At 46.4% G+C, this 27236-nt stretch overlaps 1 protein-coding gene across 4 annotated transcripts in view; it reads right to left on the bottom strand.

Moving 5' to 3' along the window:
• The window catches only part of LOC144951695 (neogenin-like), a 225504-nt gene that overhangs the window by 54560 nt on the left and 143708 nt on the right, over positions 1–27236 (bottom strand). For all 4 annotated transcript variants that reach the window (XM_078882001.1, XM_078882029.1, XM_078882019.1 and 1 more), the window contains exons 17-20: positions 25773–26011; positions 24692–24830; positions 9163–9270; positions 6767–6961 (exon numbers count right to left, since the gene is read on the bottom strand). In XM_078882001.1, coding sequence (XP_078738127.1) covers positions 6767–6961; positions 9163–9270; positions 24692–24830; positions 25773–26011 — 681 coding nt within the window. The remainder of the gene's footprint in view (positions 1–6766; positions 6962–9162; positions 9271–24691; positions 24831–25772; positions 26012–27236) is intronic.

The raw sequence follows: 27236 nt of genomic DNA, 5'->3' as shown, positions 1-27236 counted from the left end.
TTCTTTCGGTAAAGTCACGTAGAAGGGAAGTAATAAAGTCACGTAGAAGGGATGTAATAAAATAATAATAATATGTTTTATTTTTATTATTTGATTACCTCCCTTCTACGTGACTTTACCGAAAGAACCACGAAGATGCACATATTGAGACACACACAGATATACAAATACAAACATCCCCTGCATAGCCTTAACAGACTGTAGGGGCAAGTGCTGCTGTTAGCGAGCACCTATGAAGGCCGCCACGGCACACGAGGGGGTGGGCGGCCAGCACCACGCCCGACCGTCTGTATCCTCACTGGCGATGTTTACACACAACACCAGGTACTCGTTTGAGGCCGAGTTGACCTAAGGGAGGCCAAGGACCGGATCAAATATTCGTTACTGTTGTTGGCCGTAAGCGGGAATCGAACTCGGGTCACCGGATTCATAGCGCAGCGCGCTAACCGCTACACTACCGTTTCTCCCACAGATATACCGATAAACATACAAATATATGAAGACACAGACAGGGAGACACAGAGACATGAAGAAACATGTAAATACATAGATACACAGCAGTTGTTTTGCAGGGAATACTACTCGTGGCCAGAAGAGCCATTTCCCCCTGAAGATTATCCAATGAATATTAGATAGCACTAAATTCCTGAAAGATTGTATAAATGCTAACATACCAATAATAATGGTAGGTTTTTACCCTTTTAACTGGTACAAAACTGACACCTTTATATTTTGCCACTGGTAAAAGAGATCTCATAGTGTAAATGTATACCAATAATAATGGCTGTAAAGATGACTAGATGCATCGTATCACGAGGAGGCATGCAAGTATTTACAAATAAACCATAAAATATATCCCAGTTAACTGATCTAAAGTTAAAGCTAATACACAGATTAAATGGCATTGAGAAACAAGGGTATGATTGGGTGATTGTTGTGTGATCACACAGTTATCAGAAGTTATGGACACTTTAAACAATGAGAACCCATGTGTGGACCATGACAATAAAAGTGTTTTAAAAACAACAGTTTTATTAACAACTTCGTTTAACTCACGGTCGAGAAGTACGTCAATTATGCTGTGCCTGTTCCCACATCAACGCTTACTTTAATTAATAGTTTACTTTATAAATTAATCTTCTATGTACAACTTTTGTTTGTGTGGAGTGGGGGTGCTCGTAACTCGTTGACACGGAGCAGGCGCGCCTGAGACGACACGTGGCGCCTGAGACGACACGTGGCGCCTGAGACAGACCTGTTCTCCACCTGAGGACGGCTGCTTGCGTTGTGGCCGAAACGTCGTGAGAATTATTGTATTGTTTTATTTTTATTATTTTATTATTTCCATTCTACGTGACTTTACCGAAAGAACCAAGAAGATGAACCTTTTCCATGCTGCCCTGTTCTGCGCCATCCCTATTTCCGCTCCCCGGGCCACCATGTCCGATCGCACCACATTGCCCCACCTCTTCTTCTGCCTAACTCTTGATCTCTTTCCTTTCACTTGCATCACTTGCACCTTCTGACCCACATAATTTTCCTGTTGTCTCTCCACATGGTCGAACCACACCAGCCTTTTCGCTCTCGTCTTCTCTGTGATTGCTACCACCTTGAGTCCTCCTTTCACTTCTGAATTTTCACCCTGCCCTTTCTTGTTAAACCCAACACCCACCGCAACATCCTCATCTCTGTGACTGCCATACCTTGATCCTCCCCATTCATCTTGTGCCCCAGCACTCGGCCCCATACAACAACACCAGCCTCACCACCGTCTTGTACACTTTTCTCTTCAACCATTTATACACGACTCTCTGCATTCTGACTAGGATATGGTGAACAAAATACCAGATTTTGAAAGTTCTTGGACATATTTTAAGAACCAGTTCCTAAATATAATTGAAAAACATGACCTCTTCAAAAATGTCAGAATAAAGGGTGATCGTCCATCTTGGTTTGATCCGAAAATTTCTGAATTAATGAAAACTAAAGCTTTAGCCTGGAATAATGCAAAAACATCAAATAAGCTCCCCGATTGTACTAACTATAGAAGAATAAGAAATAGATGTACTTGCCAAGTAAGAAATGCAAAATGTTCTTAATACCATGAAATCATTATAAATTCACAAAAAAAACCCCTAAGACTTTTCTGGCAAACGTTCTCAACTCAGTTGAAAACCAAGGAAAGATAAATATTCTTCCAACTCTGATTTTATGGAAAAGAACTGTTCACAAAAGAAGCCATTGTCAATGTATTTAATTATCATTTTCGATCAGCAGGACATAGCTTTGAGAAAACACACCAGTCAAATCTCTCCAAATATACCACACCACCGTTCACATCACTCACTTCTTCCTCCTCGTGCACCACCCCTAAAAATGTTATTGAAAGTCTTTGGCGCTACTTCTCGTTTAGTCCCGTATCTTAACTGGCTGGACTGCATAAGCTAGCATCAATTAAGATCAATTAAGCCATCGTCATCCTGCTGGACTGCATAAGCTAGCATCAATTAAGACATCGTCATCCATGGGATAAGACGAGTTACCTGCGTTTCCACTTGTGGCTGTGGCAGATCTTATCTCGAAACTCCTCACACACATTTGAAATCTTTCACTCATTCTAGATTTGAAGTTTTCATGACTGCAAGGATCAATATAATAAATAACTCCCGCCCCCAAGTCCACACACCGGCCCCCCTGCTTCTTACAAGAACGTTATTAATCAGCTTATCTCAGCTTAACCCCCCCCTGCATCCCTCCTACCTGGCTCCTCCCCCCCTCTTACCCTATATAATCGCTTGTCACAAATAGCTCTCTCTACTCACTACAGTAATTTTGCTGTGGCTGTTCCACCTGATGACGGAAGCTGGTGTTGCCTCCGAAACGTCGTGATTAAATTATTATTATTTTTCATCTACGTGACTTTACCGAAAGAACCAAAGAGTATGAGTATCTTTCGCTCACTGAAGGGACATTTCCGCTAGAGTGGAAATCCAATCTTATTAGTTCAGAATATAAAAATGGCTCCAAATAAGACCGTAATAATTAATGAATAATCTACATTCTTGCACCAATTAATAAAATGTTCGAAAAAGTACTTAAATCACGAATAAACTGCTACCTAAAAAGTCACAATCTCTTTGACAGTAAACGGTTTGGTTTTCAAGAGTCTTACTGCACCAGCAAAGCAATGATGGATGTATTATATTTTCTCTTCAGTAAACTGGATAAAGGCCACGATGACTGCTGTACACTTTTCCTCGACTTGTCAAAAGCATTTGCTACTCTATGGGAACCTCATTTGCCAGTAAAAATATGATAATTGGTTCTTTACCCTTCTATCTGGTAACAAAACTGACACCTTTTTACAAGGAGTCATGTTTGCATAGACCGCAATACCTGCAGTCATAATACAAACAAAAGAACATAACTCTGATAATGTGCACTGTCCTTGAAGTTGATTGGTCCACACCCGAGACAGCTTTCCTTAGAGCCTAGTCTCATATGGGTTGGACCAGATGACTAGCTTTTAACTGTGCCCATGGCAGGAAAGCCACATGCAGCCGTTTTTTATTTATGTTCAGAATGATAACCACCACATATGAATATTCTTAAACATTACGGTATTAAACGTTAACTTTGATGATAGTATGTACTGTTATATGACGATGCAGCTCAAGGTCCAAATGTTTTAAATACGACTATTTTGTAAATTCTAATTTACAATCACTGTTATCCCTAAATTATTAGCATAAGGTCTGGGTTAAGCATTTGAAGCCTGAAAACTATGGAATTATGGAAGTTCGGTGTTAAAGTACCGAACCTAAGGATCATTCAGGACAACATATACAGTATACTAATTGTCAATTCTACATGACCAAAAATAAGATATATTCAAGGGTGTATAACCAGAGCCACGCCCAACCACCTTTGTCTTTCCAGTGTCGATCTTTACATGCCACACCAGGTATTAAATTTAAGGCTGAGTCAACCTAGAGGGGTAACCAGGACCATTTCAGATAATTGCCACTGTGTTGATTGTGAAGTGGGAATCGAACCCAGCTAAGTAGGCTCAATAGGAGAGGGGACAAACAAAGACATGGACACTCACAGATGAATGGAGGCATTCCCACACCACAGGAGGCCTAGAGAGCCAGGACAAAAGTTGAACTAAGGCTGTCCTGATGAATGCTCGAAGGGCGTGAGTGGGAAGAGCTTTGGGCTCTGACATGGCCAAGGGAATGAATGAAATAAGGTAGAAATTCCTATATAATAGACAAAAATCATATTCGTCAGTCTATGCAGAGGACACATCCAGGGATAGCCCTCATGAATTGCCGAAGAGTTTGAGTTTTGCACAGGCAAAGGCTCTGAGTCGCTAAGAGTTGAGTTCTTTCTTAGTCAGACTCCTCCAAGTGTCCCTGACAGTAGCAAAGTTTTCTTATATATTTTTCATTACGTTTTTGAGTCTCTTGCAGAGCCAAGGACTTCGAGCATGGCCTCAGTGTGCTCAAGTTGCTAGATCGAGCCTGGTGTGCAGACAACCTGCAAATGCGTGGCAGAGCTGATGACCAACAGCAAAACATGCTGATTCAAGGATAGCAGCACACTCCAGCAGTAGATCAAGCATAATGTCCCGACAACGCTGCGGACGTGCAGTGAGCAGCGTGGCTAGAAGCACACTCCAGCAGTGGACCAAGCCTACCATTCAACACTCCCTTGTGGGACTAGAGGTACTTTTCGGGGAAAAGAGAAGATGGCACATTAACTTTACACTCACTCACTATTACTAGTAGGAACCTCCTGGTTACACCAGCCCACAGGGGATTATTGTGTCCGTCCGTCGTGCATCCAAAAATGGGAGGGGTGGGCTGGGTGGAGAGGGTGGGGAGGGGCTGGGTGGGGAGGGTGGGGAGGGGCTGGGTGGGGAGGATGGGGCTGGGTGGGGGGTGGGAGGGGTGGGGCTGGGTGGGGAGGGGCTGGTCACCCCGTGGTACCCTTATAAAACTCAACGTTTAACCTACTCACGCCGGCTTGTGCCTGCCCTCACAGTCGGCCATATTTGCGGAATACACCACGTCGCCGTTGACCCTGGCCATTGACCGAGCAACCCAACGTTCCTACCAGCTCCCTCCGCAGGAATGTGTAACTGCACTTTGTACACGTTGCAGGCCAAGAATAATCTCACCTAACATATAGCACAGATCATAACAAACAAATGATTGTATTACCGCGTTACGTTTGTCTATTGTTTTCTTTAAATCACATAATCATGAGATTTGATCATTGATGTTTTCCAAAGTGATGAGTACGTATATTTGCATGGGTACTGTAGTTCTACTCTGATCAGTATGTTTGTATGTCAATGTAAGTTGATATTAAAGTTGCTTAAATCAAAAAGGGTCTGTGTGTTCCTTTCCTAACTCTCAATTGCGAGAATTGTATCCTGTGATGAGATCTGAATTCTGAGACCTGACATAATTACGCATAAATGCTAAAGCGAGAATCAGTAAATGTTCAAGGGAAAATCATTGATATTATCACGATTGATAATACATACCCCGAGACAATGTGAAATGCAATGATGAAAATAATAACTTGATTCATGCGATAATCTATACATTTATTGTTTCATTAAATTCATTAGTTATCAAGGTGGATTCATAAAATCATATTCAATATTAGCTTCCTGATCATATGCATAATTATCTTCATGATCATATGCATACGAATTAATCGTAAAATGTTATCCATAATAATCATTAACACATACATGTTTATTATATTTAATTAGTACAATTAATATCCCACGTTAATTAACATTTTAACATTGTATTTATAATTTTATATTTTTATTCTTTTTTCAACACAATATCTACAAGACATCAGAATACTCATCCGAAGACTCGGATACTCTGGTTTTTGTCTTTTTTCTGCTGCTCCAGCCTCTGCAGGAATTCTTGCAGCTTCTTTGCCCTTCCCCTCACTGGGTTGGTTGTCATCCACATTTTTGGAGGTTTCAGCTCTACTCCACTTGCTCTTGGCTCCTTCCAAGTGCAGAATCAGCACTTTCACTTCACTCTGAGGTAGCTGACCTAATTAATTGGAGAGGAGCATCCACTGAACGTACTCCTCGTCCTGGGATCTCTCAATGCCAGATGCCTCTACATAGTCCTCATCTAACACTAAAACTGTTAAAATATGCTGTCTGTAAAAATATTTATCCTAGCACAAGTATAAATCCTGGCTGAAAAACCCTCTGTAGGCTAACTCTTAGACTTTGCTATTTGTATTGCACTGGCCCACTGTTTTCCTCAATCTGCTGACATCGTGGGCCTTGCTACTGTGATTGCCTTGTGTAGTGCGTATGCGTCAAATATGAACTACAGCCGGGCCTCAATTAACAAAACCGGTGACACCTTTGTCTTTCCAGTGTTACTGCACAAATCCGTTTCTTGGCACTTGCTGGTGAGAAGAGCGGGGCTCAGAAGGCTCCCCATGGAGCACTTCAAACAGTTTTTTTCTCTGCAGTTTCTAAATGCGTTAAAATAATTGATAAAGTTCTGAATATTTGTGTGTATATTTTGCAATGTCCACAAGCCTACCAAAGTAGCACCGATTTTTAGCACACAGATTTATATAAATTACATATAAACATGCATTTAGTTTGTGCATTGTTGCTGGTTAAGCATCATTAATGGTGTTAAGAACACAGCTGTTGTTCATGTAGATAGTCACTGAATGTGTGGAGAATGATGTGTGGTGGCACCTTTTGGTGTGTGGAAGCGAACAGGGTCTGACACAGGCCCCATTCCTTTGGCATTCCGCGACTGCATGCGGAAGTAGTAGATGGTGTCCAGGGTAAGCTCCTGCACCTGGTGTGATAGGCGGTCCCCCACCACAGGCTCCACCACCCAGTCATGCAGCTGCATGTTCACGTCCGCTGAATAGTAGATCATGTATCCTGTGGTGCGCATGCAAGAGACCCAATTCCAAAACCAGCATAAATGTCACAATACTTAGTAAGAATATAAGAGATGGATGAACTGATGTGAAATTCTTTATCAAGAGCGAGCAGGTGTTATGAAAATGAATAGGTACCATATTAATATATGGCTCTGTAGTTCGAGAGCAAAGTGGTTGGTTAATTTAGGCCCCCAGTATCCCTGGGATCGATAAAATGATTACCACTGTGCAGAAATTATGGAATGATTGCCCTGTTGAAAGATTGTCAGCCATCATATAAATGTCGAATTCCCACCACTGAGTCATGGCTGAGAATTGAGATGAGCACCACCCCATACGCATTTGAGCAAGGAGACACAATTATGATTTTGGGATGAATATGCATCAATTATATAATAACATCCTGCAGAAACGTTTCAAGGAATGTTATTCTTGACAGCCGTGTATCACGCGTGGTTAGGAAGCCCAAATAAACTTAAAGGGGGAAAATCAGGCGGGAATACACAACTAGACCAACCATTTAAACACAGATATGACACAAAAGTCAGGAGATTAAAAGAGCCAGAGGGCATACCGTACAATGCAGGAGAAAATTGAAAAACTCAGCAGGTGAGTAGAGTGAACAGAAATATAATGAGAATCAGATAATTTCACACAGTAGGTGCACTTCTGTACAAGAGGCAGAAGCCATATTACAAGAATATATGGATATGTGACCAGCATTCATGTTAGCAATGAAACAGGAACGTTTCAGGAGCCAGAAATAAAACGGAGAGCAATCATATTGCAATAATGAACAGCGCTAACATGAGAGTACAAAAGCCAGCAGTCAAAAACCTGACATTACATGGAGCCAAATTAACCTTTGGATATGTATTAACATGATATATTTCGATTTAAATCATTATAATCAGAAACATATAAAAAATACATTGAACAGGAAATAAAAATGCTCAGCAAGATTAAACAGCACAGCATTTCAAGTCTAAAAACCCCCGCACTTTGGAAGCAATAGGTTAGTGGATGACACAGATTTGTGAAACTTCCTATCATGCGCGGCTGTAAAATCGTGAGGAGGTGCCAATACAACAATCGGGTACATGAACATTTCTTCAAGGACCTTTGAGTGTTTTTGCCCTGTATGTGTGAGGTATCTCAGGGTTGTATTGTTTCGTTACACATACAAAATGTTAATTAATTGGAGTTTTTAAAGGCTTTCCTGAATAAACAATAGTAGAAGCAACAACATTAGCAGCGCCAAAAACACCACAACTTATAATCGTTATCATCAACACCACGCAAGCATAAGCAACAACATTATCATCATGAACATCATCGTTATCTTCATCATCACTGTGCAAGTATGTACAGATTGAGCCGAGGCAGTGGCGATAGATATCACAGAAGCGATGGAGGAGAGAGCCCGCGTGTTGCGAGGTGGTGGCGACAGACATCGCGGAAGCGATGGGGGAGAGAGCTGGGTCAGATGAAACGTGGGCAGAAGCCCTTGTAACGAGAATCCTGGTTTGCCTAAGGCACAACGGGGCGAATTTAGTCGTTGTTGCTGCAAATTCAGGTGTTTTCAGTGAGAGCAAGTGCAACATCGGTCGTACTTCTCGATTGCTGCACCATATTGATATGGGAGACAGAGCCTGTCCGCCAGAGCTCATAACGGATGCGTCCAGGGGAGAAGGACTATGCAAACAGACGGGGGCTGATGCATGCCGAGTACGCGTGTGGACGATTTGTTTGACGCGTCGTCGAGTGCTAGTTGATTTTTTTTTCCTCACTGATGTGCGAGCGGGAGCACAGGCCATCAGGATTCGAGATCAGAGGTGGAGGTGGGACGTAACCGTCGGTCGCAGCAGGTTGCTGCAAATGTTTGTCCATTGACTTAATCAACTTATTGTTCCAGGTCTAAGCATATGATTATTTTTTAAATCAAGGTTAAGGGTCATAGGTCAAATGTCAATTGCATTTCATATACCATAGGTCTCTATTTCACACAGAATGGGTGCTCACTGGACCCTGCGTGACAGCAATTACTCAAGTCAAGGTTGTGATTGACAGAATGCAAGTCAAATGCAGTTACTTATATGGACCTACATCTTTGTAAATACAAACATTGGGTTCGATGCTGCTTGAAATGTATTTTGCATAGTTATAAAATAGGTGTTTAGATGTTGGATCTCTACTTACCGGTAATCTTTCCATTGGACTCTGCTGGGGGTTGCCAATTGACCAGGACAGTGCGTGGCTTTCCTTCACGGGTCACCACCGTTAGGTCCTTGGGTGCTGATGTTGGAGCTTTTTAGACCAAGACACACAAATACAGGAAAATGTTGTGGTGACATCACCACCGTTCTTCTGTCAGGTTAAGTGCTATTTTACACCATGTGAACTGTTCAAGCCTCGCTGGCAGGTTATGGGACCCCAAAAGCCGGAGGGCAACAGAAAACGAGCAAAATGCTTTATGATAAAAGAAAATGAGATTTTGGAAATATGATGAAAATGCCAAAACACATTCAGAATTCACAGAACATTGGAATAGAACAGCAGAGAACATAACAAACAAGTAAAATTTCGATCTAAAGCTTTCATGACTGCAGGGATTCATATTCTTGGTTCTTTCAGTAAAGTCACGTAGAAGAGAAAAAAGCAATAAAATAATAAAAATAAAACAATAAAATTATCACGACGTTTCGATTGCAATACAAGCAATCATCATCAGGTGTGAAAACCACAGCAAGAACATTATCTTATTGTTTTATTATTTTTTCTACGTGACTTTATCGAAAGAACCAAGCATAACAAACAGGTTATAGAATTTGCAATGATACAACATGAGCATGAAGCCAACCATTAAGGACATTATTGATAAGTCAAAAATGGTAGCCCTCAAGATAATCCCACAATGCATGAAATAGACAGAATCATAAAATTAATGGAAGAATTGCATGCAGATCGCAATAACTAAGAACGTATATTTTAAAGGTGTGGAGGAAAACGTGGAGGAACCGATAGGGTGACTTTTGGAACGAGATTGACTTGAGTCGAGCAGACAAACTCCAGATCATCGTAGATGTCTCTGTCCTCGGCAAATAAAATACAGAAATTGATCACAAACTGGTGCGTTGCCAGTTGCACTTCAGGATAACCAATAGAGGCCAAAAGTAATTGCAGGGACAACTGAGATAGTTAACATCAAGCATCTAGATCAGCAAGTATCTGATTTTAGGCTAACTCTATGCAACAGAAGCAAAGACCTAGAGGAACAAATTGATTAATGGATGCCAGGACTTTACGCAATGAAAGAGCTCGCAGACTAACAGGGCAGTGCATTGAAAATGGGAATGTGCTACAGGACATGTTAAAAACCCGAATAGAGAAGTCTGCAAAGCTGGGAGTTCCAACAAAGATTCGTTCATGAAGCCATCCATATATATAGACACAGACACAATTTCCACCGAGAAGATGGGTACAAACTGAGCAATCATTGGAAGGACGTTATCAACCAGTTTAAGTCATAACTGGCTGTGATGTTCCCTTGGAAGCTAACCCTCCTTTTCCTGAAGACGACTGCTTGTGTTGTGATCGAAACGTCGTAGTTTTTGTTATTTTATTTGAACCTATCTACGTGACTTTACCGAAAGACCCAAGAATATGAGTAAAAAAAGGTAATGTACAATAAATTTGTGAACGGAGGGACAACTGGAAAACAGCACATTATGTTTTTACCTAAATGGAGGCGACCAAAATCAAGAAATATGAAACAAAGAGGTGGACAAGAGCGGGTTTGAGTGTTTTTGGAAAACTGAACTTGATAATCAAAATTAACCATACCAATGTTCCTAAAGAACAAAGTTTTATAATATGATAATTGTTTTTTTACCCTTTTATCTGGAAACAAAACTGACACCTTTTTTTACAAGGAGTCATGTTTGCATTGACCACAATACCTGCAGTCGGAATGCACACAAAAAACATAACTCTGATAATGTATGCACTGTCCTTGAAATTGATTGGTCCACACCCGAGACAGCTTTCTGTAGAGCCTAGTCTCACATGGTGTTGGACCAGATGACACCAAAAGGCGCACAACTCAAGGACAATGCACCATCAGAGTATGAGAGCTCGGGGTAAGCATTTACACCATTGGAACCTCATTTGCCAGTAGCAAAATATGATAATTTAATTATCAAAATATGATCATTAAAAAAGGTGTCAGTTTTGTTGCCAGATAAAAGGGTAAAAAACAATTATCATATTTTGCTACTGGCAAATGAGGTTCCAATGGTGGAACAAAGTTTTAATTCACTGCGTACTACCTGCAATGACACATTGTTCACAAAAAATGGTCTATAATACTAAAATATAAAACAAAAACTGATAAGTATGGATAAAACCTGAGTAGGTATATTCATGCTTGTAATTATACTGAGAGAAAAGCGACGAGTACATGGATTAGAGAACAAACGTAGGTTAATGACATCATCTGATCGATTAAGAAAAATATGTGGGTTCGAGCAGGACATGTCACTAAAAGGGCAGATTAATGATGACCAAGAATAATAATGTAGTAGCAGCCAAGGAATAGAATACGTCTGCGAGCACGTCAACCACGGAGATGGAGCGATGACATCAGTTCAACTGCAGGTGCTGGATGGATTGTGGCATTCCAGGATCGTGAGAGGTGGCAGTCGGCTAGGGAGGTGTAAATGCTCTTGGCACAATGAGTCTGCACATGTCGACAATTATCACTGTAATTGTCACTGGAGTGGCTGTATTCTTTTGTGTGTAATTTCCATATGACTTCAAGCTGTATGATGCATGTTTGTGACTGTGTGGTGTACACTGGAACAAGCTTTAACATGTAAAGCTAATGAGCTGACTCCAGGGTGCTGATGTATATTTGCAGGCATCCTTTGCACCCCTCGACTAATTTTAGCTATTTAACAATATACACATCGGTGTCATTTGTTTACTCATACTGCTATTAACAAAAGTGGGTTACACTGCATTTAAATTCACCCATAATCTGTGTATGAGTAAAACATTCCCAATGAGACAATAATAAATGTAACACATTCGTCAATAACATTGCCTTATATGATAGGCAATGTTTTGAGCAATGAGCCTTTGTCATAACACATGATCTGGGCGATGGCTATTCTTTATAGCACATTATGTGCTATAAAGAAGGGCGATCACCCAAAACGTCACCTATTTACGTACGTTCCTTTTAAGGTTGTGCTGTTGACGAATGTGTTATTTTTTTGCTATTTGTTCTTGTGCACCACTGCCAACTCAGCGTCACGAAATAATGTTTAATTACGAAGACAACACGTGCCAATGGAAAGAAGACGTATGAATATACAGTACAGGAAAAACAGGTACAAGGAGACAGAATACTATTAACTAGTTTTATTTTACCAGGTAAGGCACCACTGAGCAATATAGCTCTTTTTCAGACGTTTCCTGGCCACAATTGACGGCTGAAGGAAGTGGCTTATCATGCGGATGTGTATAGCAGCCAAACACTCTAAACGCGTGTTTCTAAATGTGGAGGGAAGACCGGAGCACCCGGGGAAAAATCCACACGACCACCGTGAGAACATGCAAACTCCAAATGTACAAGCGTACGCAACAAATGTTAATGAACAAAAAAAACGGAACATGGTAACAGTGATGACAAACTATAGCCCACGTTTCAATGCAATGAATATATATGATAACTAATGTACACTCAGCTTCAATTAAATTAAGTGCTACATTTAAGCACGTGCACATATATATTCATGTTGCCGATTTAAACGTGTTGAGGTTTTTTTTTTTAAGAAAAGAGAGAATCCCTTCATAAGGAACAGACACTGGAATACGAGAACCCTCTAACAAGCAGATAAGGCAAGCACATTGGGACATGAGCTGAACCCGAACTACAGTGGAATTCCTATTATCCATATTGATTTTGAGGGCATTATTGGGGGATTTGATTGTGTATCTATTCACAAAACAAACTCTGCTTATCCACAGACACGCCCGGATAGATACACGTGACAGGAATAATTGGCAGACACCTCTGGGTAACTCCTCTTATCCTTAAAATTCCCGGAGATAATGAGCAATGCAGCATACGACTGAACAGCTTATGGGAGATTAACAGCCACTGATAAATACAAATAAAATAGTTTATCTTCTTGGTTCTTTTGGTAAAGTCACGGAGACAGCGTCCCAATGATTGGGACGCTGTCTTTCCGACAGCTCTGTTTCTTCACCTGAGGACGGCTGCTTGTGTTGTGGCCGAAACGTCGTGAGAATTTTTATTTTATTATGTTTTATTATTGTATTATTTCCCTTCTACGTGACTTTACCGAAAGAACCAAGAAGATGCATCCCTGCAGTCACGAAAGCTTTAAATCGAAAATAGTTATTTAATGGTGGTTGTTTTTTTGTTCTGTGCAAATGCACAACACATCTTCCTTGCAAACTAGCTGGGTAACTGACTATATGGGACTTTCCGTGTAAGGACACATGTATTGATTGGTTATTCTTTGAACCGTGTTCTCTCCTCTCACACATGCAAAGCACAAGCACTCACTAGCATGCAACAGCATATTGCACAGCATCAGAAATATGGTATTATAATCATTATCGCCGTTGTCATCTTCATTATGAATTCATAATCTGCCTCAATCCATAATTTCCATCAATCACTAAGCAATTTTTTTACGAAACAAACACAAATTTAATCCGAATTGCACACACCTGCAGGACAAAGAAGAAGATAAATATCTTCTGTATAGCCTAAATAGAGAATTGTGGCAAGTACTGTTAGCGAGCACCTATGAAGGCTGGCAAATTAATAACAAAGCCACCGTATGAGAGCTCGGATAAGATTTCTGTGCCCAATAGATTGACGGTTTGAATTTGGATACGAATATCGCAACAAAACCCCTTCAGAAAAGTCAAACATAAATTTAAATGTCAACAAAATTACACAAAAAACATTAGATCATAGACATTCGTTTGAAATGACATAAAATGTGATTACATTGTTTTCCACGAATATTGAATACTAGCGGTAAGTACCCGGCGTTGCCCGGCCGAAAAAGGCAGACACATGTAGGTACACACGCAAATCCATTGATACACAAAAATAGAGTTACACGCACAAATGGACTCGCACATACATAGACTGAACAACAACAACCGCCATTCGCCACTAAGTGGCGGTGACGTCACAACAACGCTTGTGCCAGGCTATGTGCACCTTGAGGCCACGTGAAGTGTCGAACGCCCGCTGGCAAGAGGTCACGGGGCAAACCCAGATGGCACAGGTCGAATGACTGAGACGACTGGCTGATGCAGCACCTGTGGCCCCTACTGTGGCAACTTTCTGTGCTTTAGCCACCCGGCGCTCCGCTCGTTGTTGTGAGCATCGCTCCTCTGCCCTCCGTTGTTGTTGGAGGGTGACTGCCTCAAATTGGCCAGTAGCGTCTTTCAGGAGCCTCCTCCACAGTGGCCGATCTTGACACGGCTGGTACCAGTCATCCGCAAGTGGACTCAGCTCCAAGTCTTCCTGTAGCACATAACTCTATGTCTTCTCCAGCCCGTGCCGCACCCGTTTAGCCCCCTCGATCCGGCGGAACAAAAGCTGTTTAGGCATGCGGTGGCTGGCCATGCGGGCTACATGACTCAGGCAACGCAGCCTTGCCTGCCGGAGGTCACCGATGGGACTTTGTCCACATCTTTCAAGGATTTGTGAGTTCCTTACACAATGCAGCCTGGTTAAAGCCAGGATGGATCGTAGGCAGGCCAGCCTAAATGTTTCTAACCGGCGAAGATGTTCCATTAGGGGGGTCCAAGTTTCGCAAGCGTAGAGAAGGGAAGGAATGACCGTGGCCGAGAACTTCTGAAGCTTCGTACGGAGTGATAGACCCGGTAGCTTCCACACAGCGTTACGCAGCCAATGAAAAGATACTGCAGCTCGACTGATTCGGAGTAAGACCTCTGCTGTTAAACCGGAGCCGGTCATTAGCACACTGCCCAGGGAAACTCTCCACTGTCTCCACAACTGGCCCATCACCAATTGGGAGTTGTGGGGGTGGAGTGTCCGATGGTACAAAATAGCCAGGCAGGTGCTTAGCTTTGGTTGGGCTGATGGTAAAGCCCCACTTGTTGGTGGCAAGCTCCAGGTTCAGCAGCAGCACCCGGAACTCCTCCTCCGAGTGAGCAGCCATTAGCAGATCATCGGCATACATAACGTGGTTGAGCAATAAGGAGCCATCCCTTGACCGCACCCAGGCATCGATCAGCCTCCCATTGTATCTGTAGCAGATGGGAATTCTTCCAGTACAGGCATTGAAGGCTCGACGAACTACGTGGTCCAATGTGGGAGCCAGAGGACATCCCTGTTGCACCCCAAGGTGTAAAGGGAATGGCTCTGACTCACGGCCACGTAGTTAAGACGCGGGGCCGCTCACCATCATGAAGGTCCTTAAGGATGGTGATGAGTGGGTTCGGGACTCGGAAAGCACGAAGAGCAACCCAGAGGCCAGGCCTACTGATGGTATCATAGGCCTTGAGCAGGTCAATAAAGCACACGCATGGACTAATATTGCACACATGGACGTACAGACACGCAAAGAAATGGAGTTACACTGACTAACATGGAGGCATGCACACACAGCGACTAACACACACGCACATGGACTGACACACACAAACACATCGACTTACAGACACACACAAATATGGACTCACACACACATAGACATGTACTTGAGATACGCACACATGGAGTTACACACACATATATCGACGTACACACATACAGCGACTCACACACAGACATCCGTGGACTCACACACATATGTACTTACTCACACACATATGGACTAAGACACACACACATGGACTTAGACACACATAGATAGACTGACACACACACAGCCCTACACACATACACATGTGACACACAGACATCTACTTGAGATACACAGACATGGATGAACACACATATACGGACTCACACAAACACATTGACTTACACACACATCGAGTGACACACACATGTATAGACTTACATACACATGTGGACTAACACATACACATGGACGTACATGGCCAGATGACAGACTGGCTGGCCGTCGCAGCGTCATAAAAGCGCAGCAAAAACGGGAACATTTTGCAACCTAAAAATAAAGAGTTTTGTGCACACAAAAATTATTATTGTAATATCTCGCAACGTATTTGTTTGATAATAGTAAGCAATCAAAGTGAGTTCTTATCTGCACACAAACATCATTCTAGTAATGTTTGTCAACTAATGTGTTTAATAATAGGAAACATTGGACTTGATTTGTACTTACCATAGGCGTGTTGAGGCCTTGTGTTATGCGTAGCCCCCGTCCTGGCCTACATTGGCGAGGCGGCGGAGTTGGCACTTTGCCAGGCTAGAGGCTGGGCCACTACCCCCACATCCCCCCCCCCAGCATCTCCCGGCCGTGCAAGAAGAATGCTATGTAAGCAGTAAAATATTATTCGCTACGGAGTCTGTAGTATAAACTGGACGCATCATGTTGGGGGGGAGCGAAGAGGACATGACACTCTGAAGGAATATCCGCAGCGTTATGTATGTCTTGCCTGTAAAACGCGCGAAAGAAAATGTCCCCCGTGAGCTCTACTGAACGCGCAGCACTTGGCAGGGTCCGCCCCCCCCCCCACGCAATTGGCGTCAGTTGGTACGGTCGATGGCGCGGAATAAGTAAATAATTAATAGAAACGGCACAAATGTGTTAATTAAACGACTTTAAAGTTTACGGATGGTAAAACGGAATAGCATATTCCCACCGCGGGGCTTAGGGCGTGCCGCCCGGCAAATTTTTTTCTACGTGAAGGCCACCATCTGAGAGCCAAATCCACCGCAAGCGCGAGCGCGCGGAGACTTTTATATATAAGACTCACATGACTTTTTAAATACAATCCCATCATGCAAAGCTCTATGGCAGTGCAGTCAGAGATAAAATCAACATACACGTCGCTTAGGAAGCAAATCCCTGTTGTGTGCAATGCAATTGAAGTATTGGAAAATGACGGCAGGAAACTCCTTGACGGGAACACACTTCTTTTATTAAATCTTGACTTGTAACAATACAACGCGTGGCCTCTCTTCTTCCCGATGCGCTTCTCTTGACTCTGGATTCTGTGCTGCCGGCTCTCTGTGCCTCGTGTAGACTCCGCGCCTCGGCTACACTCCTCTCTCGCCTCGTGTAGACTCTGCGCCTCTGCTACACTCTCCACTCGCCTCGTGTAGACTTTGCATCTCTCTCTCTGGCTACACCGTATGCATACTCGGCTCGTGTAGACCTTCCTCTCTCTCTGGCTACACCGTATGCATACTCGGCTCGTGTAGACCGTTCTCTCTCGCTGGCTACACCGTATGCATACTCGGCTCGTGTAGACCTTCCTCTCTCTCTGGCTACACCGTATGCATATTCGGCTCGTGTAGACCGTTCTCTCTCGCTGGCTACACACTATACATTACTCAGCTCGTGTAGACCGTTCTCTCTCGCTGGCTACACACTATACATTACTCAGCTCGTGTAGACCGTTCTCTCTCGCTGGCTACACACTATACATTACTCAGCTCGTGTAGACCGTTCTCTCTCGCTGGCTACACACTTATACCTTACTCTCCTCTACTCTCCATTACTCTCCATTACTCTCCTCTCCGGGCTCTATCTCTGCACCTTCGTCTTCCTTTCTTAGATGGTTCCACTTCTCCCCTGCTCCTCTGTGCATCACCCTTCTTCCCGGGAGACGGAGCGGATGCGGACCTCAACGTCGGCACCGCTCCTCAGTTACCCAATCCCCACGCGCTATCCCTACGATCCGGTTCCGCTCAGCGCGTGTTTCCACTCCCCGACCAATCACACCGCGCTGCTACCCGATCACTCCCTCTGGGCGCGTCACCGGCACACAGCCAATCAGCAGCACTACCCCCACCCGCGCACTGACGCCTGCTCCTCCCCGTCAGCGCGCGTCACCACACACACACCCGTACATACGCGCTGGCACACGACATATACACCCAGCGCGTATCACCACTACATCACCCCCTCCCACATAGCTCGCAGCCGGCCCGGCTGCTAACAACAACCAACCGCGACGATAAAACGACAACCAACAAAAAAAAACCCCGTAACCCCCCGAGTGTGCCCCGTAACATAACACAACAACAACAACAACAAGAATAACTATGTACAGATTGACAATGAACCCGAAAAGTCAACAATAACACGATACGAGCAAATTCGAAACGAACGCGCCCCACGTCCCTGCGACTACACGCAGTGACGAGGCGCTCCAACTGCCCCGACTCCTCACGAGGCAGGTCATGCAAAGTAGCACGACCTGGCGCGAGTCCGTCTGGCTGGTCCATCGTATGGGGCGGGACACTGACGACCGTCCGGCGGTTCCGGCTGCTCCAGACGGCGCGGAACGGGCCTGAAAGGGCCGGCCCCGCCGCGGAGATCCGGCCGCCGGTGATCGGCAGCTGTCAGTTCCGAGACACCTGGGAGCAGATCAGGCGAAAATACGTGTGGATCAGGCAGAGACATTTCCCCCTCTGGGTCGCCGGTCACGTCACACGCCCGGCCATCACGACACAAGGGGAGGCCATATGGAGGCGAGAACGGTTTCAGTCGGGAGGGGTGAACGTACCACCGGCGCTTTCCCCACTTTATCTGAACGCACTGGGGCCGTGCAACGCGCACGACCTCCACGGGTCCCCTCCACGGTCTCAACAATTTAGGCGACGTAGCCAAGGGTGCCTGAGGGCAATGCAGCCAGGCCCTGTCACCTGGTTTCCATTCGTGCATGGACACCTTCCGTGCCCGCAACCGTTCATTAGCAATTTGGCGAGCCCGCGAATTAAGCCGCGCGGCCTCCCTCGCCTCTGTCAGCTTGTGAATATTAAACTTAATATGTTCTGCCAAATTAGAATTAGTTCGTGGAGCGGACAGGCCAAGTTGCGTTTCTATTGGCGGGTCAGCTTCCCGACCGTACATCAAATAGAATGGGGAAAACCCCGTAGCTGCATGGGGGGCCATTCTATACGCGGCAAGGACTCCCGGGACCTGCAGGTCCCAATCTACATGTGCCTCGCACACCTGCTGGCACAGCATGGAAGTCAAGGTTTTGTGGAGTCTCTCCACCATCCCGTCAGTCTGCGGGTGGTACGGGGAGGTACGCACCTTCTTGGTACCCAACAGATCGCACACCTCTTGCAACAATTTACTCGAAAATTTTTTACCTTGGTCGGTCAGCAGGCGTTCGGGAGCCCCCTTGTCCAGGACATAGCCCTGGACGAAGGCATCCGTCACAGCCGCTGCCGACTGGTTAGCGAGAGGCCACGCCATAGGCCATCGGGTAAAGTATTCGACCCCCACTAACAAATATTTATTCCCTCTCGGCGTGACTGGGAAGGGCCCCAAAATATCGAGTGCAACGAGCTCGTTGGTACGCGAGACCTGAATAGATTGCAGCGGTGGATTAGCTGCCACGGCCGGTGGTTTACGCCTGGCGCACTCAACGCACCCCTTCAGAATATGCACCACATCACTTCCCATTCCCGGCCAGTAATAGTCACGCTGAAGCAGGGCAAGCGTCTTGTTAACTCCCAAGTGCAAGAGGCGTTCGTGTGCCGCCAAGACAACCCTCCCCCTCACAGCGGAAGGCACCACGAGTGCGTTCCGCCGGGACAAACTGTCCCATTTCAATAACACGCCCCGCTCAAGTACATAGGAGCCGGTACGCTCCTGGTCCCCCTCGGGACCCCCAACCTTGCGGCGCAATGCTAGCAGCGAGCTGTCCGCCATCTGGAGGCGGCCCCATTCACTGAGCGACAGCGAGAGCAGCGAGTCCCGACCCTGAGAGGCAGTGGAATCATCCCCGATCGGTGCGCCCGCTGTCGCAGCCAGTGCCCCCATCTCCCCCGCAAGCGTCGGTTTACAGCGCGCCGATCCCGACAAACACGCGCATTCATCACAAGGCAACAACCGCGACAAGCAATCGGCATTCGTGTGTCGCAACCCCTTACGGTACGTAGTCGTAAACTGATAGTCCTGGAGGACTTCCAACCAACGCGACAACTGGCCCGAGGGCTGGGCGACCCTCAATGAATACTGTAGCGCCGCGTGGTCCGTTCGGACTGTAAAGTGACGACCATAAAGATATGGCCTAAACTGCTGCACAAAAAAAACAATGGCAAGCAGCTCGCGACGGGTGACACAGTAGCGCTGCTCCGCCGGAGACAACACCCTACTACCGTAGGCGACAACTCTTTCGACACCCCCAACGACTTGGGATAGCACCCCCCCAATGCCCGTGTTGCTAGCATCCGTGTCCAGCAAAAAGGGACTGGCAAAATCGGGATAACACAAGGGTGGGGCACCCACCAAGGCGTCCCGGAGGGAGCGAAACGCGGCCTCCTCCTCCGGTCCCCATTTGAACTTCACTCCCTTCGCCGTTAGAGCGTGCAAGGGTTTTGCAATAGTGGCGAAGTGCTCAACGAACCGCCGATAATAAGAAGCAAACCCGATGAAACTACGCACGTCGGAAACGGACGTAGGTGTCGGCCACGAACCGACACAATCCGTCTTCGCGGGATCGGTGGAGATCCCCGAAGAATCGACAATGTGACCCAAGTATCTAACGGACCTACGAAGGAGGTGACATTTGGCCGGTTTAAATTTCAACTTAGCCGATCGCATTCGCAAGAACACCCCTCTCAATCGCCGGAGGTGTTCCTCAAACGTTTTACTGAAAACAATGACATCGTCCATATAAATCAAGCATGTATCCCACTGCAAGCCCGACAAAACCAACTCCATAAGTCGCTGAAACGTCGCTGGAGAGGAGTGAAGTCCCATGGGTAACCGGTTAAACTGGAACAGCCCCCCTGGAGTCCGAAATGCTGTCTTAGGTTTCGACTCTTCGTCGAGCGGCAACTGCCAAAACCCCGATAACAAATCAAGAGTCGAAAAATATCGCGCACCAGACAATGCATCGAGGGACTCATCCATCCTGGGGAGCGGATACGCGTCAGCCACAGAGATCTTATTCAGGCGACGGAAATCAACGCAGAATCGCAGGGACCCGTCCTGCTTCTTAACCAGCACAATAGGCGCTCCCCACGGGCTAGAGGAGGGCGAAATAATATCGGCTTCTAGCATATCGTTAACAGCCGACTGAACATGTTCCTTCTCCACGGGACTCAGTCGGAAGGGATTTAGCCTGACCGGCGCCGCATCGCCCGTTTCAATGTGATGGTGCAACAAATCCGTGCACCCAATGTCATACTTATGTTTACTGAATACATCAGAGAATTCAATGAGCAACTCGCGCAGCGCACCCAACTGCGCCGCCGACAAATCGTCCGAGGCGGCACATAACGAATGGACCCACTCAAGGTCTTCCCTTGGCTCAACGTTCCGCGCGGGGCTCGAGCCCACCTGCGCAACCAACCCATCATCCCCAGGGACCTGCGCCGCGTGAGCCAGCACGGTGCCCTGCGGAATGACAGCTGGTCGCGACCCCGCGTTCAAAACCATCACAAACGGATCCCTGTCAGCCCGCACCAAAGTGTGAGCCACCGATAAATCAAGACCCCCGACAGCCTTGTTAGAAGGACCCAAAAGCATACTCTGTCCCGAAGCCTCCCTCACCCATGGTTTCCGCAACCGGAGGGGAATCAACATCTGTGAACCCGGGGGCACTTGCACTGTCTGCGTCGCCACCGCTTGTATCGTAGCGCACGCCGTCCGAATGTCAGTAGGGCCCGTCAAAAATGAAATCCGGCGACCCGATGGCAGTTCAATGCATCGTTGATCGATAAGAATTTTAATGGGCATTTTAGCCAAAAAGTCAGTGCCCAAAAGACACGGAACTGCCAAAGAAGACGAAACGAAAACGGGTCCCGACAATTTGATATCTCCAATGCAAATGGACGCCCTAACCTGACCGATAATGCCCAACGATCCCCCATTAGCGGCGTAAAATGGCACATCCACTGGAAGCAGCGGACGACATTGGACCGGAAGAATATTATAAATGAGGTCCGATATAATAGTTGCCGATGCCCCCGTGTCCACTAACACCCGAATCTCAACCCCATCAATAGATCCCGTAACAACGGACGAACCCGCCGAAGCAGCCACAATTCTATGCCCCAATTCCGCCCATTCAATGTCTCCCTGGTCCCGGCCGAACCCCCCTCGCCGAACCGAATCCCCGAACCTTAACCGGCCCTCCTCCGCCGCAACGCGGCGTCCCATGTGTGCCGAATAAACAGGCCGAGCGTGTGAGGTGCCGCGACTTGCCGGGGATTGTAGAGATGACTTGGGCTCTCGGTCGTCGTCCAGCCGAGCTCCCATGGCGCGCTGCCGCGGAGCGCGGCACCCGGACGCCACGTGGCCCGGAGGCCGCAGTTATAGCACGTGACGAGGGTCGGAGTAGATCTTGGTTGCTCCGACTTTCGGCCCGATCGCAGAGGCGACCGGGCCCCCGGCCTCCAGTCCCCTGGTCGTCCCGTGGCGAACGCCTCCTCTCGTGGGCTGACGACTTGGGGTTCGGCGACCACCAAACCCGGGGCTGCGACGACAGCAGCGTTGCAACCAACGCCTTGCTTCCGTTGTAGGGCCTCGTGCGCTTGAATACTCGTGGCGACTCTCAAAGAAGAAATATCAATCTCGTCAGCTGTGTTGATAGGGACCCCCAGGTCCTGCGCCAACTTGAGCAGCTGCTCCAAAACCATCGCGTCTTGGCCCTCCTCGTCCATCCGAGGGAACGCAGCATCAGCAAGAGCCAGCAACGCCGTGCGATAGGCCAGCGCGGTCTCCGTGGCCGCTTTCCGTCTTGCGTAGAACTGATGGCGGCACGTAGAGGGAGGCCCGTAGACCCTGGCCAACAAACCCAGCGCATCCTTCAGCGTGGAGCGGTCCGACTTCCGTGCAGCCCTGAAGGCCGCGAGCGCATCGTCGTCCAGCATGGCGGGCAATGCCCGCAGCGCCGTAGCATCGGACCACGCTGACATCTCTTGATGCGCCAAAAACCTTCGCTGAAATTGGCCCCAGTCTCCGCCTTCCGCCTTGAAGCTTGAAGGCTGACAACGTGGGCAGGCGCTGCTGAAAAATGAAGTCATCCGCCTCGTGGTTCCTCTCCGCCTGTCCGTCGGTGTCTAAGATGGCGGCTCCAGCAGCAGACGTAAGATGGCGGACCCCCTCGCGCGCTGATGACGTCGATGCGCGCGCTTGGGAACCCACCACCACGTGGCGCTCGCCGTTCCCGCCAAAAGTAGGCCCAGGCGCAATGGCGGGAATCCCCCATTCGTTTTGGCGGGAATCTGCGGGGCGACCTTGTAAAATGTCCCCCACCGTCCCCGCTCCTCCCGACGAGCTGATCTCCGCCAAGATGGACGCGGCGGCGAGCAGCAGCTCCGCCAGTCGGGAGTGCGCCTCACGAAGCCCGGCGTCTGTCCCCGGTCGCTCGGCCGGCGCCGTCGACGGACCCTGCAGCGTGGGCAAGTCCTCTTCCTCACCCCCCGCCACCAGCGGCCCCGAGTCGTCCAGGTCTTCCTCGCGGTCAATCCCGTGGGTCCTACGGGTCTTCCTCGTCTCCATACTTGGAAGCCCGTTTCACTTCTGACGCCAGATGAAGTATTGGAAAATGACGGCAGGAAACTCCTTGACGGGAACACACTTCTTTTATTAAATCTTGACTTGTAACAATACAACGCGTGGCCTCTCTTCTTCCCGATGCGCTTCTCTTGACTCTGGATTCTGTGCTGCCGGCTCTCTGTGCCTCGTGTAGACTCCGCGCCTCGGCTACACTCCTCTCTCGCCTCGTGTAGACTCTGCGCCTCTGCTACACTCTCCACTCGCCTCGTGTAGACTTTGCATCTCTCTCTCTGGCTACACCGTATGCATACTCGGCTCGTGTAGACCGTTCTCTCTCGCTGGCTACACCGTATGCATACTCGGCTCGTGTAGACCTTCCTCTCTCTCTGGCTACACCGTATGCATATTCGGCTCGTGTAGACCGTTCTCTCTCGCTGGCTACACACTATACATTACTCAGCTCGTGTAGACCGTTCTCTCTCGCTGGCTACACACTATACATTACTCAGCTCGTGTAGACCGTTCTCTCTCGCTGGCTACACACTATACATTACTCAGCTCGTGTAGACCGTTCTCTCTCGCTGGCTACACACTTATACCTTACTCTCCTCTACTCTCCATTACTCTCCATTACTCTCCTCTCCGGGCTCTATCTCTGCACCTTCGTCTTCCTTTCTTAGATGGTTCCACTTCTCCCCTGCTCCTCTGTGCATCACCTTATATACCCCTTCTTCCCGGGAGACGGAGCGGATGCGGACCTCAACGTCGGCACCGCTCCTCAGTTACCCAATCCCCACGCGCTATCCCTACGATCCGGTTCCGCTCAGCGCGTGTTTCCACTCCCCGACCAATCACACCGCGCTGCTACCCGATCACTCCCTCTGGGCGCGTCACCGGCACACAGCCAATCAGCAGCACTACCCCCACCCGCGCACTGACGCCTGCTCCTCCCCGTCAGCGCGCGTCACCACACACACACCCGTACATACGCGCTGGCACACGACATATACACCCAGCGCGTATCACCACTACACAATGATTGAACCCACCCATCTCCAGTGTTGTGCCATGCGCTGTCATGCTCCACGTGCTGGTACGTCGGCCCTTGGTCACCATGACAGCAAATTCATACAGAGTATTGGGCTTCAGTCCTCCTACTAAGTAGCTCAATGAGGTACTATTCGCCATCTGAAAAACAGTGAAACCCGGTACATTTATTCACAAAACTCCCATTGTCAAAAAAAACCCGCAAAGCCGTCACGAAACATACACAGCCAGTCTTCGACTTACGAGCGCCCGACTTACAAATGCCCGTTACTTTCGAACCAGTTTCCATGAAATAATTTTTTTTTACATTGACTTAAAACGCGAACTCGCAATTTCAAATTGAACTGCGGAACTATTTAGCTGGGATTTTACCACTTCCTCGGCATGTTTTTTTAAGGTTCTAGATAATTTGTTCTCTTTTTACAGTTGTCCATACTGTCAATATACCATTAATTAGTTATTAAATTCAAGTGGTGACATCTATACTCTGGTTCTTTCCGTAAAGTCACATAGGTATAAAATAAAATAAATCACGACGTTTCGGGCATATCACCTGATGATGGACGCTTGTGTTGCGCCCGAAACGTCGTGATTTATTTTATTTAATACCTACATGACTTTACCGAAAGAACCAAAGAGTATGGATTCCTGCAGTCACGAAAGCTTCAAATCAAGATGGTGACATCCATTTAATCAGTTTCTCTATGCATTTAAATGTTTGTAGAGTTAGTCTAAATTCAGCTACATTCGGGCCTAGACCTTTTACGTAAAAAAAATCATCTTTTTGTCTGTAATTAAATTTTCCCTCTCTTCGACTATGTTAAAGTGTAATTAGCTTTCCACCAGCCTGTGACTGGTTATAGTGTGGAATCAATATACCAATCCCAAGGCAATCCAGAGCAAGGTAGCTGAGTGTGGCACACTTATGAGCAAACCCGATTCTCCATATTAAAAACTAAAATCACAATTTCCACTCTTGAATTTTTAATGGGGAATTAACATTCCTGTTTTAACTGCTTCAATCGATAACATCATATGAGCACGTGTATTTAAAGTAACACTTTCCATGCAAGGTTGGCGCACCTTGTATTTTGTGTTGGCTGGATAGTAGGTCTTCCACCGCACCGTGTAGTGGCGTGCATCAGGGATGCGCTGGCTGCGCGGCAGCGAGTTGTCAGCCCAGGCGACGCGGATGGTGTCGTGAGACAACACTGTAGCCTGTACGCCCACCGGGGGCAGCATGGGTGTGGGTGGCTCTGGGACTGCCGTCACCGGGTCAGCAAAAACATGAAATAAATCAATGTCGGAAGGGTCCATATGATCTGAGGGGCCAGCATGGAGAATAATAATAATGCAGCATTCAAAAACATGCAGCCAATTAAGGGTATGAGAGGGAAATGTGAACATAATCATAAAAATAGGGATCAGGGGGTTTTATAGGAGAGATGAGGAGGCGGTGGCTTTAAAATGAATAAAATCAACAACATGCAGGGCAAAATGAATAAGCCAGCAAAAGAAGCGATGAGTGAAATGTTGTGGTTTTAAAGAGAACAAAGAAGCAATAGAGAAGAGTCGTTAGTAATAAATGTTAATATTCATCTTATTCTCGGCAGAAACAGTACTTAAGATGTTATAAAAATTCAAACATTGCAATCCATATTTTAATAACATTTTTTAGACAATTAATATTCAAACATAACTTCGGATCGAGTCATTTTATATTATTGTAAATATTCAAAATTCGTATATTATTAAAAGTTTAAATTTATACAAGTTTGGGTGTACTTTATGCGGGTTTGGTTTGCACAATTTTGCATACATGCGGTTAACCAATTTCTACCCAAAATTCACAATATGCAATTTAAAATCACTTTAGTGCAGATATACGATCGGTTGTGGGACAACATTGTGTACTGTATGCGCTACTCTGTTGGCAGCTGTTTCATGAGGTTTAGTTTCGTGCGCCCTTTTTTGTACCGCATCTACCACATAAAGCGAGGGAAACCTTAAATTGTAAAGCACAATATTGTCATTGGTAAACCAGTAACAAGATTATTCGAATTTACGCTTCAAACTGAAAAAGTATTTATGTATATAAAACTACATTCTTTTATTTACCAGGTAAAGGCCAATGAGATATTAGCTCTATTTCAGAGGCAAGCTGTTCACACGTGATAGCTAATCGAATTTATAATTGAGAGCAGCCAAATAATCTAAACGCATGGAGAGCAAAACTGGAGGACCTGGGAAAAAAATCCACGCGATCAGGAGAAGAGCATACAATCTCCAAATATACAGGCATCAGGGTCGACAACAAACCCACGACCTCCTGCATTTCATGGTCATCATTAGCCATGATCAATCCACTGCAGGACAAAGGCCTTGCCAAGCCTCCACCGCCTTTCAAAATCTTGCAATTCCATAATACACCTAGCACACGCGCATCACGTGATTACCACATTGCTTCATCTCTTCAGTGTACAACCTCTCAGAAGCTTTCCACTCCTTGGCTGCCTGTCAATGTTATTATTCTTGACGATTGTACAT

This window comes from Lampetra fluviatilis, chromosome 3 (genome assembly GCF_964198595.1).
Source record: "Lampetra fluviatilis chromosome 3, kcLamFluv1.1, whole genome shotgun sequence".
Lineage (NCBI taxonomy): Eukaryota > Metazoa > Chordata > Hyperoartia > Petromyzontiformes > Petromyzontidae > Lampetra > Lampetra fluviatilis.
This window is presented reverse-complemented; position numbering and strand designations above follow the sequence as displayed.